The 15,442-nt window shown below is 40.0% G+C and overlaps 1 protein-coding gene across 1 annotated transcript in view; it reads left to right on the top strand.

Moving 5' to 3' along the window:
- The window catches only part of LOC134210095 (sodium channel protein 60E), a 640,801-nt gene that overhangs the window by 529,942 nt on the left and 95,417 nt on the right, over window positions 1-15,442 (top strand). The window contains exon 8 of the mRNA XM_062686113.1: window positions 8,235-8,362. Coding sequence (XP_062542097.1) covers window positions 8,235-8,362 — 128 coding nt within the window. The remainder of the gene's footprint in view (window positions 1-8,234; window positions 8,363-15,442) is intronic.

Here is a 15,442-nt window from a genome sequence, read left to right as displayed (position 1 = left end):
TTTATACATAAAAATTACAGAGGTAAAAATATATCAGGTTTCGCGTGGCGTAAACAAAGGAATTTTCCTTAAAGAAAGTCCACCAAGTCCACGTAACAAAACTTTGGCTATTTCATCCTCCTCCCCCTATCTTACACTTTTTGTATGAATCGTCTAAAAAATGTATAGATCGTCATAAATCTCGCAACCCCTCCCAGCTAAGCGTTGTGTAATTTATGGATGTTTCTTTTGATTGAAATTATCATTAAGATGACATTGTGTTTTCGTACTATGTTTAGGTGTACAACAAGTCCTAATACAATTTCATTATTTTGCTTCAGTGCTTTGTTTGCTAAGTCCTTTCTAACACCAAATTACTACAACTTATCCATAAAACTTGTGATAATTTTCGATTCCTGTCCCTTTTTTTAGCTGTGGATCTTTACGCTTTGGAAGTAGTATTATTTCGGCCGGAGATACGGCTTTGACATCAGAACTTGAAGATTCACATGCGTACTCTTGCCCGTCCCAACATTTATTCAAGTAATGGTTTTGACTTCTTGGAAAACCAACCGGATTGGTGTTCGGCACCATAAAGTACTCTATAGGTTATTGAAATGGTATAATGTTCACCTGATTGAACGTATATATGGTAATGAAATACTAGTTGCGGAAACACAATTATTTTTAGAAAAATAACCAAAAAAATATCTAACTCCATATCTCCCTTGTTGTTTATTCAAATCGTTCACAATTACACATGATAATAGTTGGCCAGAATACCTGTCAAAATGATGCAGTGTTGCTAGTTTATCTTTTTTTTCACTTAAAAAAATCGAAAACGTACTCTTCCCCACTCTACTCTACATGTTCTTGGTTAACACGTCGAATACTGCGATTAAGAAATCTTGGGAAGCTGTATTCAAGAGGTTCAGAAACCTCCTTTGAAGAGGTGTTTGATAACAGATTTCCGTTTACCCTTGCTCAAGAAAAAAAAACGACACCTAATGATTGACAATTTAAAAAAAAAAAACAACTAACCATAGTTGCTACTCCGTGATTGACTAGAACTCGCGAAATTGTACAGAGAACCAAATAAATGGGGCTCATAATGAGCTACCCATTCTGAATATAATGTACATACATGTTTCGGAAGCTCATATATATTCTGTCAATAAAGGCGCTGGCCTCATTCTTACGGTTATATAGGATGGAAAGGATTGTTAGTCCGACTCTTGTTGCTACTACTAGAGACCGAGTATACACCTGCAGCTCCACGATTGTCTTGAGATAGGACGATATGTTAGTTACAAAAGATAATTTCAGGCTTGACAAAACTCATCACACTCGCACAGCATTATCAGCAAAATGATGCCTTCGCATCCTCACAATTGAGTAGAAGCGTAAAAAAGCAGAGGTACGAAAAAACAGAGTGAAAAAAAGCAAAATAAAAACACATGTGAGTGAGGCGTCGGGCGAAAGAGCACTCATTCAGCCTCCGGAGCGACGCTTTGTATGTGAAAAAAAATCTTGGAGGTGCCTAAATATGGTTTACGCCAAAAATGAAAGAAGTCATGTTGAAAAATATTAGAAATCAGCCCTTTTTTGTATTAAAAAGATTAATGGTCAGCTGTGTCAGCTAAAAGAAATAAAAGTTCACTTTAACCTGAAATTTCTAAATTGTTATGTATAATCTTTGATTAAAATCGAAGTTTGACCATTTTGAAGCTTGAGTTTGGATTTCATCAACATTTACTTTACTGACAACCAACCCTACTCACCCTGTAATCATGTGCATATAAAATATTCAACTCACGTTCCTTCCTATCGAACCTCAACTTATTTACGAAGCATAACAAATTATATACAGGTCAGCCTCGTTATAACGTAATTCGTTAAAAGGCAACTTTTAATTCCATATAACGTAACTTTGAAAAAAAATGATTTTTTTCTATTAATATATGTTATTGTTTAATTGTTTTATTATTGGATAGGGTTTCTCAAACTAAAATTAGCCACGTCTCACCACGTCCCACATGGTACTTGGTACATTTTTATATTTCGGCGAACCACACATACATTAGTTTCGTCAAGACAATGTTCATAATTACTATAATGTATTCAGCTTTCTGTTTCATGGGCTTACGCTCCTACTGGAATTTAGCCATGCCCTTGAAATAAATTATATATTAGCACTTCAATATTAGCAAGCAAGTTATGTTTGTATATTTTGTTTTTATGCAATCTGTATTGTGATACGTGATCGCCCAGCAGATAACGAGGTGGAAATTGCTGCGGTGATTAAAATGCGTCTGAAGATGGTCGAGACAAGGTAGTAGACCGAAACGTCACGCAGCAATGGCGTATAGTCAATCAAATAGCGTATAGTTATTGTTCACCAAAAAGTTGAGTCGATTAGTATATAACACTATGGGTCTCCGGACGTTCTATCACAAAATCGTCTTGCAAGTGAATATATAGCCTTTTCGTTACACCTTGGTGTACGAGAAAGGCAAAATATCAATAAATCAACCCCATAATTTGTATTGATGTCTACCGTGAATAAAACAAATTAATTTTCTTATTTACATCCTATAATTATGACTAACATAGCATGATATGTCAGTGTATGTGATTTATTGACGGAGATTATTATAATAGAAAATTCAACATTGAAATGGATGAAGATAAGTTCACACGATTGAACAATCAAATTGATTCCTGTCAGTGGCGTAGCCAGAAAATTAGTAGGGGGTATGGGGGGTTTTCTGAAAATGTTTTTTTCGAAAAAAAAAAACATTTCTTCTAAAAATTTTGCCTCTGGGGGGGGGAGGGGGGGGGGTTATGCCCAAAACCACCCCCGTGGCTACGCCACTGGTTCCTGTCCATGGCTGAATGGACATCCTCTACAATTAACATTTGATAACTGTACCCAGGCAAAGAAACTATAGAACTAATTTTTATTCTTCGGATTGGCACTACATCCCTCCTGAGACATTGCCGCTTCGCAGCCTAGTGCTCGCTAAGCACTTCCTCAGTCATTAACTGCGAAGTTTCTGCACCAGGTGAGCATTGTTGCATTCGTAAATTATAAGGCTAGCACGATGATACTTTTACGCCCAGTCAAGGAAGGCCCCGAAGCTATAGAACAACTGGGAGTGAATAGCTAGCTTGGCTTTAAATTTGTTACCGACTTTGCAGAAACAATGGTTTTGGCCATCAGAGAAAACCCAGGAAATGTTTGTCACTTGTTTTTAAATTCAAAATAAAACGTCTAGTATCCCATCAAATGTACCCCTCGTATTACAATGCTATCACTGTGCTACCAAAAAGAGATTTGCACTTTGCAAAAGTGGCACGACTGATTCCGGATTCAATGGAGAGTGACGAGAGTCGAGGAAATTATGAAGAATCAAAGGAAACAAAACGGAAAAGAGTAGTTAAAATTGATCATCAAAGTTGGACGGACGTTCCGTGACAGAAATAAAGCTTGTGCTTCCTTTGAAAGAACCCGCAAGTCCCGGGAAATTGTGAAGGATTGGCCAGGTGGCTTGATGCAACGTTGCAGACGAGTACAGAAATTCGAATGAACGTTGGCGGCGGAAGTTAATCACGTGTAGTGTGAAACTTCGTAATTGGCGCGGAAGGTACCGGCGGAAGGAACCATCTCAGCTGTCTGAGCAATTAAAAGGAACCCGGGAACCACCGTCGATTGCCCAGAATATTGATGTTCCCTTCTTTCCAAAGCTTGCTTGTTTGAGTTCAACTCTAGTAAGTAGACGCCGACCCTGAGGTAGGTCTAACCGTGGAGCTGGCCGCTATTAACTAATTTCATGAAAAAATTAAAAAAAGGACTTATTTTCGAGAATTTTCACTTTGTGATGAACATTAAGCGTTTTCTTGTAATAAACACTTTTATGAAAGTACTTCTCTTGTAATTGATGTATGTTAATTTTAACAACATTTTAACACAATGTTTTCTTATCAATGTGAAACCTAATCCTTCTTCTCGTAACACCCGCAAAGTTACAGACGATTCGTCGGTCTCTATAACAATTACAGATGTTACATTTACATTCCATCTCAGATGACCGTAAGGACGTGACCGGTGCCATTACTGATCCTATAGAAGTTGATCTTATAAGACGTGTACATTGACCATGGTATGCTAATTACACGTCCCGTCCGTTGGATCACTGTGCAATTCCGCTAGTTAAGGTCAATCACGAAGTGGCAACTACAAATTGTGCATCATCACTATTCACTATTAAAAAATACTAATCTATAAATAGGCCTGTGTCTAGTTTTAAAATTGTAGGTATTTGCGAGCAAAGGCGTAGGATTGCCAATCCGGAGATGGCAAGTTCGATTCTCGGTCCGGTCTAGGATGTTTTCTGGATGGAAACTTTCTTGACACCCTGAGCATAGTATATCCGTTGTACTGGCCACACAAGATACATACTCATACATTGGGGAGCATAGAAAAGCTTTCAATTAATAAACTAAGGAAATGCTAATAGAATACTAAGTTGAAAATCAGGCCAACTTCCAGTAGGAATGTAGAGCCATTGAAGAAGAAGAAGATATTTCAACTTAAGTATAACGGCAGCACTTAGAAAAAGGTGCTGTTTTCCTTTTTCATTGGAAATTTTACGTACTTTCATGAGTTGATATAAACGTAAGAAAATATTTTATATATCAAAAAATCCACTTAGTTTTTAAAAAATTAACTTTTTGACCACCATTTATCCATTATGACCTATAGTGCAAAAAATACATTTATAATCTGCTACAACAATTGAAAAAAAAATTGAAAAATTCTTCTTTGAATTGTTTCAATAATTAAAGTTTTTTACAGTGTATATTTTTTTCACATAGCGCCATTGATTAACTATTATTAACTATTATATTGCGGAAGACATTAAAACGATCGGACAAGCCGTTTTCGAGTGCTTAGGACCTTGTCAAAAAATAGACTATAGTGAAAATGGCAACCAATGATGCAAATTATGTGTTTGATCATAAAGAATGTAGTTATGTCTTCTTCTTCTTCTTCTTCTTATTGGCATTACATCCCCACACTGGGACAGAGCCGCCTCGCAGCTTAGTGTTCATTAAGCACTTCCACAGTTATTAACTGCGAGGTTTCTAAGCCAGGTTACCATTTTTGCATTCGTATATCATGAGGCTAACATGATGATACTTTTATGCCCAGGGAAGTCGAGACAATTTCCAATCCGAAAATTGCCTAGACCGGCACCGGGAATCGAACCCAGCCACCCTCAGCATGGTCTTGCTTTGTAGCCGCGCTAAGCTGCGAGGCGGCTCTGTCCCAGTGTGGGAATATAATGCCAATAAGAAGAAGATTTGGCAAATCCCATTGTTTTCTTATGGGATTGGCCCAATAGGGACCACTAGTGCGACAACTGGTGCAAAGGACGTCAAAAATTAAGCAAAATCATTTAGCCTATTGGGGAAATTTGCCAAAGCGTAATCCATTTCCCTCGACACTTTTGGAGGCTTAAATAAGGAATTGTGGACAATTTTCGTTGTTTTTAACTACTTGGCGTAATAACCAAAAGTAGGCAGGTCGCCTAATGGCATGATGATGGCATAATAGATGTACAACAATAAATGGGCTCAAACGCAGCATAATAAGACAAGGTTTGAGCCTACCCTATCAGCATTTCGAACCAAGTTTTCCTCTCACATAACTTATGATGGATAAAATCACCAAGCGTCTCCACCGTTATAGCATCAACTCGGCTATGAATTTAATGGAAAGATACAAACTAAAGCAGACATAGGTCGACATAATGCCTGTTTGCAAAATGATAATATTATTCCAGACTGTCTATATCCAACGAGACAACACCAAACCATTTGACCGAAGGAAACAATTAATGAACCACTGTCTCAATTATCCATGTTGATCCCATGGTGTTGTTATTGAACCGGAGGCTTCAGCTGCAAATTGGATGATCTCAGTGAACATCCGAACTGGCATCGACCAATCTGAGTTCATATTGAGCGTACCAGCAGCAGACAGTGTAATGCCGATTGATCCGTTCCATATAGGGGTGAAAGGGCCCAGTCATTGAATGCATAACCAACAAGCCCACAATCAAATACCGGAATAGGTGGAGGATGCCACATGCAAGTACCGTAGCAATTGAAGTTCAAACATTCGCTAAACGTTCTGCGTGCCACATAGCCCGGCATCATTAATGCACCTTCAGTTTGGTGAAATGTCGTCGATTGATGTGTATCTAAGCCAAGGTTTATTCTAAATTCACCCAGCGAGATTTGTTCACCGTTTGTATGACACATCCTCAATCGAATGCTTACCTCACAGATAAAAAGACCTTGAAATCAAAAAATATTGTTCCGCAATGTATTCGAAAAATTATGCAGCAACTGTTTGCTCTTGTTTCAGATTTTAATGTTCGGATTTCCAACATGATTGCGAAGTATAGTTTACATTATAATTGGTGGAAATAATATTTTTGTGAACTTTTGCATTTCCTTCTACAACAGAGCTATGAAATGGTAAGGTATGAAATTGTTAGACCGAAGTTTGAATGTGAGCACGAATTCAGCTTCCGATTCAAATTCAAGCTAGAGGTGAATGATGCATGCGAGTGCGCCAAAGTGGGTAGGAGATTGTACGCTGCTAAAATTTACAGAATTTCACCTTCCTGCATAGACGAGTGCCTCGCTCTTTTGGTAGATTGGAAAACGATGTGTGTAGTTCGAAGCCATCTAACCTGCATGCATCGTGCACTACTGTAAGGTTCAGCTATCGACATGCTTTCTATTTATTTGTCATTCCGGATACCACCATATGCACCATTATGTGATGAAAATTTCAACGACCATGCAGCTTGTGGAGGAAAATCATGGGGAATTAAATTCATCGTTCGGTTTCGCTGGGACTCAGACATCCCAACTAGTTTCGTTGGCATGGCATTTCCCATTATGCAAACAAGATATGGGTAGGGTACAAACGAAAGCTTAGCCGAATGAATCAAATTTAAATTAGTGAACGCTTTGGGAACAGCATGGCGGCTTCGGAGAAGCAAAAACATTGCCTTTCAGAGGAGTTGGTTAGGAAAATAGATTTTTGTACTCGTATGAATTCGGCAATTACATGAATATACCTTCACAGCAAATAGTTTTGAATATTCAACGACGTGTAAAATAGCAGCTAGCCCAAACAAACGAATAAACATTCGATATTCAATTAAATTTGATTGAATTTTACAACCAATCACAGTTCAAATTTATTTCGATTTAAACGAACAGTAAGATCGATTGAATGTTACGTTTATTTGCATGCTCCAAATATGTGCATGAAAAAACATTTAAAATCACAACATATTTTTATCTGTGTTGCTTACATGGATTTGATGTGATCAAATTGTGCCTTCTAATTTTGTATATTTGTAATAAGGAAAATGTATTAAACATAATTCTTTCAAGCTTCCATTACTGGATGGCAATTCTACTGCAACACATTTCTACTATAAACGTTTTTCGTTTATCAGCGTTCATAGGTAATGTTTAAATCTACCTACTTATACAGCAAAACAAATGGATAATTAGATATTCGATTACTTAGTTAGATTATCCATATTTAAAGCATTTCCATTAGATCCCGCATTCCATTGTAAAACTCTGCTGGTTATAAGTTGTGCCGACCGTTCTTTGACAAACCGAAAATAGCTTCCGGTACCACAGCAACGGGGATATCACAATTCACCGTATGCATAATTCAAAGGATGAACACAATCCTCCCTTTCTTCCTTGACCGTTGTTATGGCGTTGATGTCAAGCTCACTCCATTTTCAATAACAGGACTGACATCATGGCGTGCATCCCCCGGAGACACTAAAACACACTTTATCCCGGACAATCGAAAGTTATGTAATATGCAAAACGACAGCGAATATAAAGCAAGATTAGCCTCAGCTATGCTGGCTGGGTCCCGCGTGCTTAGTGGCGGATCTGTACCGTTCCCAAGGGAGCTGGTAATGTTGATGTGTGATGTCGCATATGCAGCAAGAATGTTCGATACTGATGGTTTATTCAAAGCGTCGCCATTTGCTTCCGGCCACTAGCCACCACCATCATCGGAACGGAACGATTATAATTTTACTGATCTAGGAATAATTTAATGGGATTGACCATCGATGTGTATTTTTGTGGTATTTGAAATTGAAATAGCTAAACAGTGTTATATTTTCTATTTTCAGAGTACGTGTGCCTGTGCGTCGGAGAAAACCCAAACCATGGGTACACCAACTTTGACAACTTCATGTGGTCAATGTTAACAACCTTCCAGCTTATTACCCTAGATTATTGGGAGAATGTATATAATATGGTAAGTTGATCAGGTACATTTACTAATTCTGAGAAAGCAAATTTTATAAAGAACAAAAATTGATATTAACACATCAGCATCTAAAATTCTTTACCATGGGGGACTAACATACGTACAGTATCGCAGTGTGCACCCAACCAGCAATTATAACAATTCTTTATAAAATCTTGACATATAACGAAAACAGTTAGATTCTTATTCATAAGATGCAAATAAAATTAAAAGGGTTAGAAAAAGAAAATTTCCGGGTTATAAATTGCCAAACAAGAAAACCAGGTGATCAATATTCGACTAACGCCTACACGGAAGAAAAAAAGTACCCAAAATTGAGTATTTTTAAACTTACTTTCGAGTTATTTTTTTCTCTTCTCTTTCATCCACTTTTTCTTTTGTTGTCAAAAACAAAAGAGCCAAACAATCCAACAACGCCAGTTCAATACGGGAAGCCAATTTTGAGTTTTATTACCTGAGGTCGAAATTGAGTGAATTAAATAAATTTATAAATAAATTTTCCGTTGGGTACTTTTTTAACATGGGAGTAAAGGCAAACTACTTCGACCCTGCTTACTCAATTTTGGCTTCCCGTACGGATGTTCGAGGTTGGGTGAATTAAACTCACTATTGGGTAGTTTATTTCTTCCGTGTATATTTACTCTTTACATGACACATTCCGGCGTGACGTTACAACGTTTTGACGAACCTTTAAATGGTCTTTTGAAGAAAACTTGCATAAAACTTCAATATGCATATTATTACATATTTTGAATCCTTATAAAATTTCGGATCGAATAGATATAAAAACACCGTATACGTGTAGGAAATGGCTTTCTGGAATGCAATTTGCTGCGTGACGTTACAACGCGCGTGAATTCGTGAATTAAACATGGTTAATATTCTGCTCTTGCCGTTATTTTACTCCAAAAATAATGAACACCCTTCAAATATATACACGGTTAGAAAAAAGTACCTAATATTAGGTACTTTTCACTCAAATCGGGGGTTCAGTGTGGGAACCCAAAATTAAGTAATTTTGTCTTGAAATTAAGTAAAATTAACTTAATATTAAGCAAAATATACTTAATTTTAAATAGAAACTAACCAAAAGTTAGGTAAATTTCACTCAACTTTTGTAAACATGAGATTACTCAACGTTGGGTTCCCACACTTTAATGCTCTTGTTGAGTGGTTTTGCTCTTCATTTTATGACAACAAAGGAAAGAGGAAGGGAGATGCAAGAGAAAAAAGGTACCTAAAATTATGTACTTTTTTATAATTGTGTAAGGATAATGGATGACCCTAGGGGTAATATGCCTAAAAACAGAATAAGTTCGTTTCATTCGACATTACCATATCGTGACGTTACAACGCGAGGCGCTCTAAAAACTCAAAGGTGCAGCCCAATCGGTTCGCAAAAGTGACGTAAGACTACGTAGCTATACGAAATGGATGGTATTTGTCATCATAGTTTGTGTCTCTTTATCGAAATTGATATTTAACTCTTCCGAAATTCTCAGCATAGGCTCTTTCTTCCTCATCAAAGATTGGTGGCCCTGATAAGAGCCGTTTGCCCCAGCTACTCACGCCTTCGTGCTGCTGTGTCCGCTCCACTGCATTAAATGTCAAACCGCTTTTTGTGGAATCCCGATCAAAATGGCTCGCGCGCGCTGGACAGCAGCTTTCTTGTATTCAATAATTTAAGCCCGTTAGCCCCGCCCCTTTGTGATCTGATATGGGTGTAAATATAATGTGCACTCTTAACGATTAATGAAGGGGCGGGGCTAATGGAATTACTTCATAAGATATAAGAAAGCTGCTTTTCGGCGCCCGCGAGCCATTTTGATCAAGATTCCGCAGACAACGGACCATTCGGAGAATGACAAATTCTAAGAATCCTATGAAATTTTCTCGCACGATTCTGAATTTAATTATGAGATGTTGGTTATCTAAGATGCGTATTGTTGCGAAGAATAACAACAGAAATTTGACTCAAGACGAAGTTTCTTCATATTACCAAACATTATTTCTTGGCATCTCTCCGCCCGAGCGACGTTCACTGATGGGTGGTTGCTGTAGATAGTTTCCACTGGAAATAAACTTTCTCAAAGTGCAAAACTCAATCGTAACTAGCGAATTTGATAGCGCGTCGGAGGAAGATGATGCAATAAATTTGAATGGATGGAATCACTAACAGAAACCGAGCTTCCACGCCAAACGCCGATGCCACCGAAACAGTCAATTATCGCAATTAAACCTTTCTTTTCATAAAATGCTGGTCCTGAGAAGATCCGATTTTCTTTCCCCAATGGGCCTTTCCAACTAGCTGACACCACAATTTGTAATAAATTATCAGCATCGCCACTGGCGGTGCGGGATCGCAACAGTGCTATTTTTATAGTCAACCCTTTCTTCATATGAAATGCGGGTTCGTTGAGGTTGAATGATCTGCAGCAACACACCGAGCACCAAAACCAATGCGATGGATTTCCATTGAAAATGTTACCAGTGCCTCCGCGATGCTGTGTCCGCTCCGCTGCGATCACTTTGATGCGTCTGCTCTACGTGAAATTTTGTTCAAACTGAGGATTAGATCCAAACCCGCAAGGGATTGATTTTTGATGTCTGTGCTAGTGATGCATGTACGTTATTGGTTGATTTACCTATTTCTAAACTTTTTATCAATTATCGATAATAAATAGTTAAAAATCAGTATTTTCATATCAATACAAAAAAGCGTTGACTCATCCTTGATCAAATGGTCCAAAAAAATTGAAAATCCATCGAGAAACGGCTGAGATTTTAAAGTTTGAAATCTATCATATTTTCGTGACGGTCCCTGATTTTCGCAATCGTAAAGTGTATCACAATATCCAGTTTTCCGCGAGCGGTAATGGCTGCCAGCTTGCCTGCGGGTTAGTCTCTGATTTGACGTTTCTGGAGGTCAACTGCACCCACCATTCGAGCATTTTGATCAATGTGTTATATAACAAGGCTTGAATTTACTGAATCAGTACCTTCTTATATGCCACATTGGTCAGAAAGCTCGGAGCGGTGGGTGCAGTTAACATCCACAAACGTCAAATCAGAGACTGACCCGCAGGCAAGCTGGCGGCCATTACCGCTCGCAAAAAAACTGGATAGAAAAGACAGACGTAGTCCTACGTCAAAACAGGTTTGTCAATGCGTTGTAACGTCACGAAAGAGTATACCACTTTAAAATCAATTTTAACATGAGTTTTGATCCGTATAGTATGGTATTGTTCCAAAATGAAAAAGATATAATGTTCAATAATGTATTAGATGAAATCTTGATTTTTGATCAATGGCACGGAGCGTAATTCCAATGCCCAAATTTGCAAACTGGAACACATATTTTGGTTTCTTTGTAAGCTTCGCCGAGTAGAAGCAAAAAACTGATCGTTCGAGCATAATACACAGTGTTTGATCTTATGTTAAAATTGCGGCACAATTGAAATTAAAAATTTTATTTAAAAAATACATTTGAAATCTGATAAATTCTATTATAATGGAATAAGGAAGTGTGTACAATTAGACTTCATATTCCGACCGATCGCTTTGATACTTGGGTTTTCAAACGCCAAACTGTTTGAAGGTAACTACAATAGCAGAACTAGTTCTGAAAAATTGTATATATAGATTATCTATTCCACGTAAAATACAAGATATTTCAAGAAATCTAACATTAGTTATCTAATAAGTACACCGTTTATCAACACTATCGTCGAAGAAATGTTATAATTTTTTTCTAGGTGGGTCACATTTCATTTCGTATCAGACGCATAAAAGCACTTAGTCACTTCAATGCGGTTTGAGGTTTCTAAGCCCCGGAAGGCTATGGATACTGCCGCAACGACTTACTAACGCCCAGACTTCTACATCATGAAATCTTACATTGATGGTTGCATAGCACTGTTCCTAACTAAGCTGGTAAATTTGGATCTCTGCGGACAGTATTCCTTTCGGCACAACAAATTTCAAAAACCTGACTGAGGTCTAGTTGATCATGTATGTTCATGTACTCGATATTTCTGTTTAGCTATTATATTTATCGAAGAACAACAAAGCCCATGGGGGCCGCCTTTTTCAGGAAAAGAAACGCCGCCTGGAAGAAGCGGAGTGCGAGAAGATGGAACAACTGTGCCGTTCTCAAGATACACGCAAGTTCTATCAGAAGCTCAACGCATCCCGCAAAGGCTTCGTGCCGCGAGCCGAAATGTGCCGGGATAAGGATGGGAGCATCTTGACGGACGAACGTGTGGTGATCGAAAGGTGGAAGCAGCACTACGAGGAACATCTGAATGGCGCTGAGAGTACAGGCAATGAAAGTCAAGGCAGCGGAGGAGATGACTACGTCAGTTCAGCGGACGATGGAAGCCAACCAGCCCCCACCTTGAGGGAAGTTAAGGATGCCATTCAACAGCTAAAGACCAATAAAGCAGCTGGTAAGGATGGTATCGGAGCTGAGCTCATCAAGATGGGCCCGGAAAAGCTGGCCACTTGCCTGCACAAACTGATAGTCAGAATCTGGGAAACCGAACAGCTACCGGAGGAGTGGAAGGAAGGGGTTATATGCCCCATCTACAAGAAAGGCGACAAACTGGAGTATGAGAACTTTCGAGCCATCACCATCCTCAATACCGCCTACAAAGTGATATCCCAGATCATTTTCCGTCGTCTGTCACCATTAGTGAACGAGTTCGTGGGAAGTTATCAAGCCGGCTTCGTTGACAGCCGCTCGACAACGGACCAGATCTTTACTGTACGGCAAATCCTTCAAAAATGCCGTGAATATCAGGTCCCAACGCACCATCTGTTCGTTGATTTCAAGGCGGCATACGACAGTATAGACCGCGTAGAGCTATGGAAAATTATGGACGAGAACAGCTTCCTGGAAAGCTTACCAGACTGATCAAAGCAACGGTGGATGGTGTGCAAAACTGTGTGAAGATTTCGGGCGAACACTCCAGTTCGTTCGAATCGCGCCGGGGACTAAGACAAGGTGATGGACTTTCGTGCCTGTTGTTCAACATTGCGCTAGAAGGTGTCATGCAGAGAGCCGGGTGTAACAGCCGGGGCACGATTTTCAACAGATCCAGTCAATTTATTTGTTTCGCGGATGACATGGACATTGTCGGCCGAACATTTGCAAAGGTGGCAGAACTGTACATCCGCCTGAAACGTGAAGCAACAAAAGTTGGACTGGTGGTGAATGCGTCAAAGACAAAGTACATGCTTGTGGGTGGAACCCAGCGCGACAGGGTCCGCCTGGGAAGCAGTGTTACGATAGACGGGGATACCTTCGAGGTGGTCGAGGAATTCGTCTACCTCGGATCCTTGCTAACGGCTGACAACAACGTTAGTCGTGAAATACGAAGGCGCATCATCTGTGGAAGTCGGGCCTACTACGGGCTCCAGAAGAAACTGCGGTCGAAAAAGATTCGCCACCGCACCAAATGTGTCATGTACAAGACGTTAATAAGACCGGTAGTCCTCTACGGACATGAAACATGGACAATGCTCGAGGAGGACTTGCAAGCACTCGGAGTATTCGAGAGACGGGTGCTTAGGACCATCTTTGGCGGTGTACAAGAAGACGGTGTGTGGCGGCGAAGAATGAACCATGAGCTCGCCCAGCTCTACGGCGAACCCAGTATCCAGAAGGTAGCTTAAGCCGGAAGAGTACGATGGGCAGGGCATGTTGCAAGAATGCCGGACAGCAACCCTGCAAAGATGGTGTTCGCTTCCGATCCGGCAGGTACGAGACGACGTGGAGCGCAGCGAGCGAGATGGGCAGACCAGGTGCAGAACGACTTGACGAGCGTGGGGCGTATTCGAGGATGGAGAGATGCGGCCTCGAACCGTGTATTGTGGCGTCAAATTGTTGATTCAGTGTTATCTGTATAGATGTAGACTAAATAAATAAAATGAATGAAAGCCCCTGGGGTTGACCAACTACCAGGAGAGCTATTTAAACACGGTGATGAGGCACTAGCTAGAGCACTGCACTGGGTCGTTAACAAGATTTGGCAGAAGGAAGTTTTGCCGCAGGAGTGGATGGAAGGTGTCGTGTGTCCCATCTACAAAAAGGGCGATAAGCTGGATTGTAGCAACTACCGCGCAATCACATTGCTGAACGCCGCCTACAAGGTACTACAAGGTACCCAAATTGTATGCCGTCGACTAGCACCAATTGCAAGGGACTTCGTGAGGAAGCACCAGGCGGGTTTTATGGGCGAACGCTCCACCACGGACCAGGTGTTCGCCGTTCGCCAAGTACTGCAGAAATACCGCGAATACAACTTGTTCACACATCATGTATTCATCGACTTCAAAACCGCATATGATACAATCGATCGAGACCAGCTATGGCAGCTAATGCACGAACACGGATTTCCGGATAAACTGACACGGTTGATCAAAGCGACGATGGATCGGGTGATGTGCGTAGTTCGAGTTTCAGGGGCATTCTCGAGTCCCTTCAAAACCCGTTACGGCAAGGTGATGGTCTTTCGTGTCTGCTATTCAACATCGCTTTGGAAGGGGTAATACGAAGAGCAGGGATTAACACGAGTGGTACAATTTTCAATAAGTCCGTCCAGCTATTTGGTTTCGCCGACGACACTGATATTATGGCACGCAACTTTGAGAAGATGGAGGAAACCTACATCAGACTCAAGAAAGAGGGAAGCTTAGCGGATCAGACTAGTCATTAACACATCGAAGACGAAGTAAATTATAGCAAAAGGCTCAAGAGAAGACAACGTGAGCCTCGCACTGCGAGTTTGCATCGGTGGTGACGAAATCGAGGTGGTAGAAGAATTTGTGTACTTGGGCTCACTGGTGACTGCCGAAAATGACACCAGCAGAGAAATTTTTTTTTTTTTTATCTTTCGTTTATTTGGAAGGCTCATTTGCCGTGAAGCGTTACGGAGCCGAAATCAAGTTTAACAATACATTTCTTGATTCTTATACATAGTGTTAGTTTTGGGGAACCGAAAGACTCGCGGTTAAGTCGAGGTTAGGGAATACAATAATTCAGTAGGAAAGGAAAGGATTTTAGGG

The sequence above is a fragment of the Armigeres subalbatus genome, chromosome 2 (assembly GCF_024139115.2).
Source record: "Armigeres subalbatus isolate Guangzhou_Male chromosome 2, GZ_Asu_2, whole genome shotgun sequence".
Lineage (NCBI taxonomy): Eukaryota > Metazoa > Arthropoda > Insecta > Diptera > Culicidae > Armigeres > Armigeres subalbatus.
Note: the sequence above shows the minus strand (reverse complement) of the source record. Positions and strands in the feature narration are given on the sequence as shown.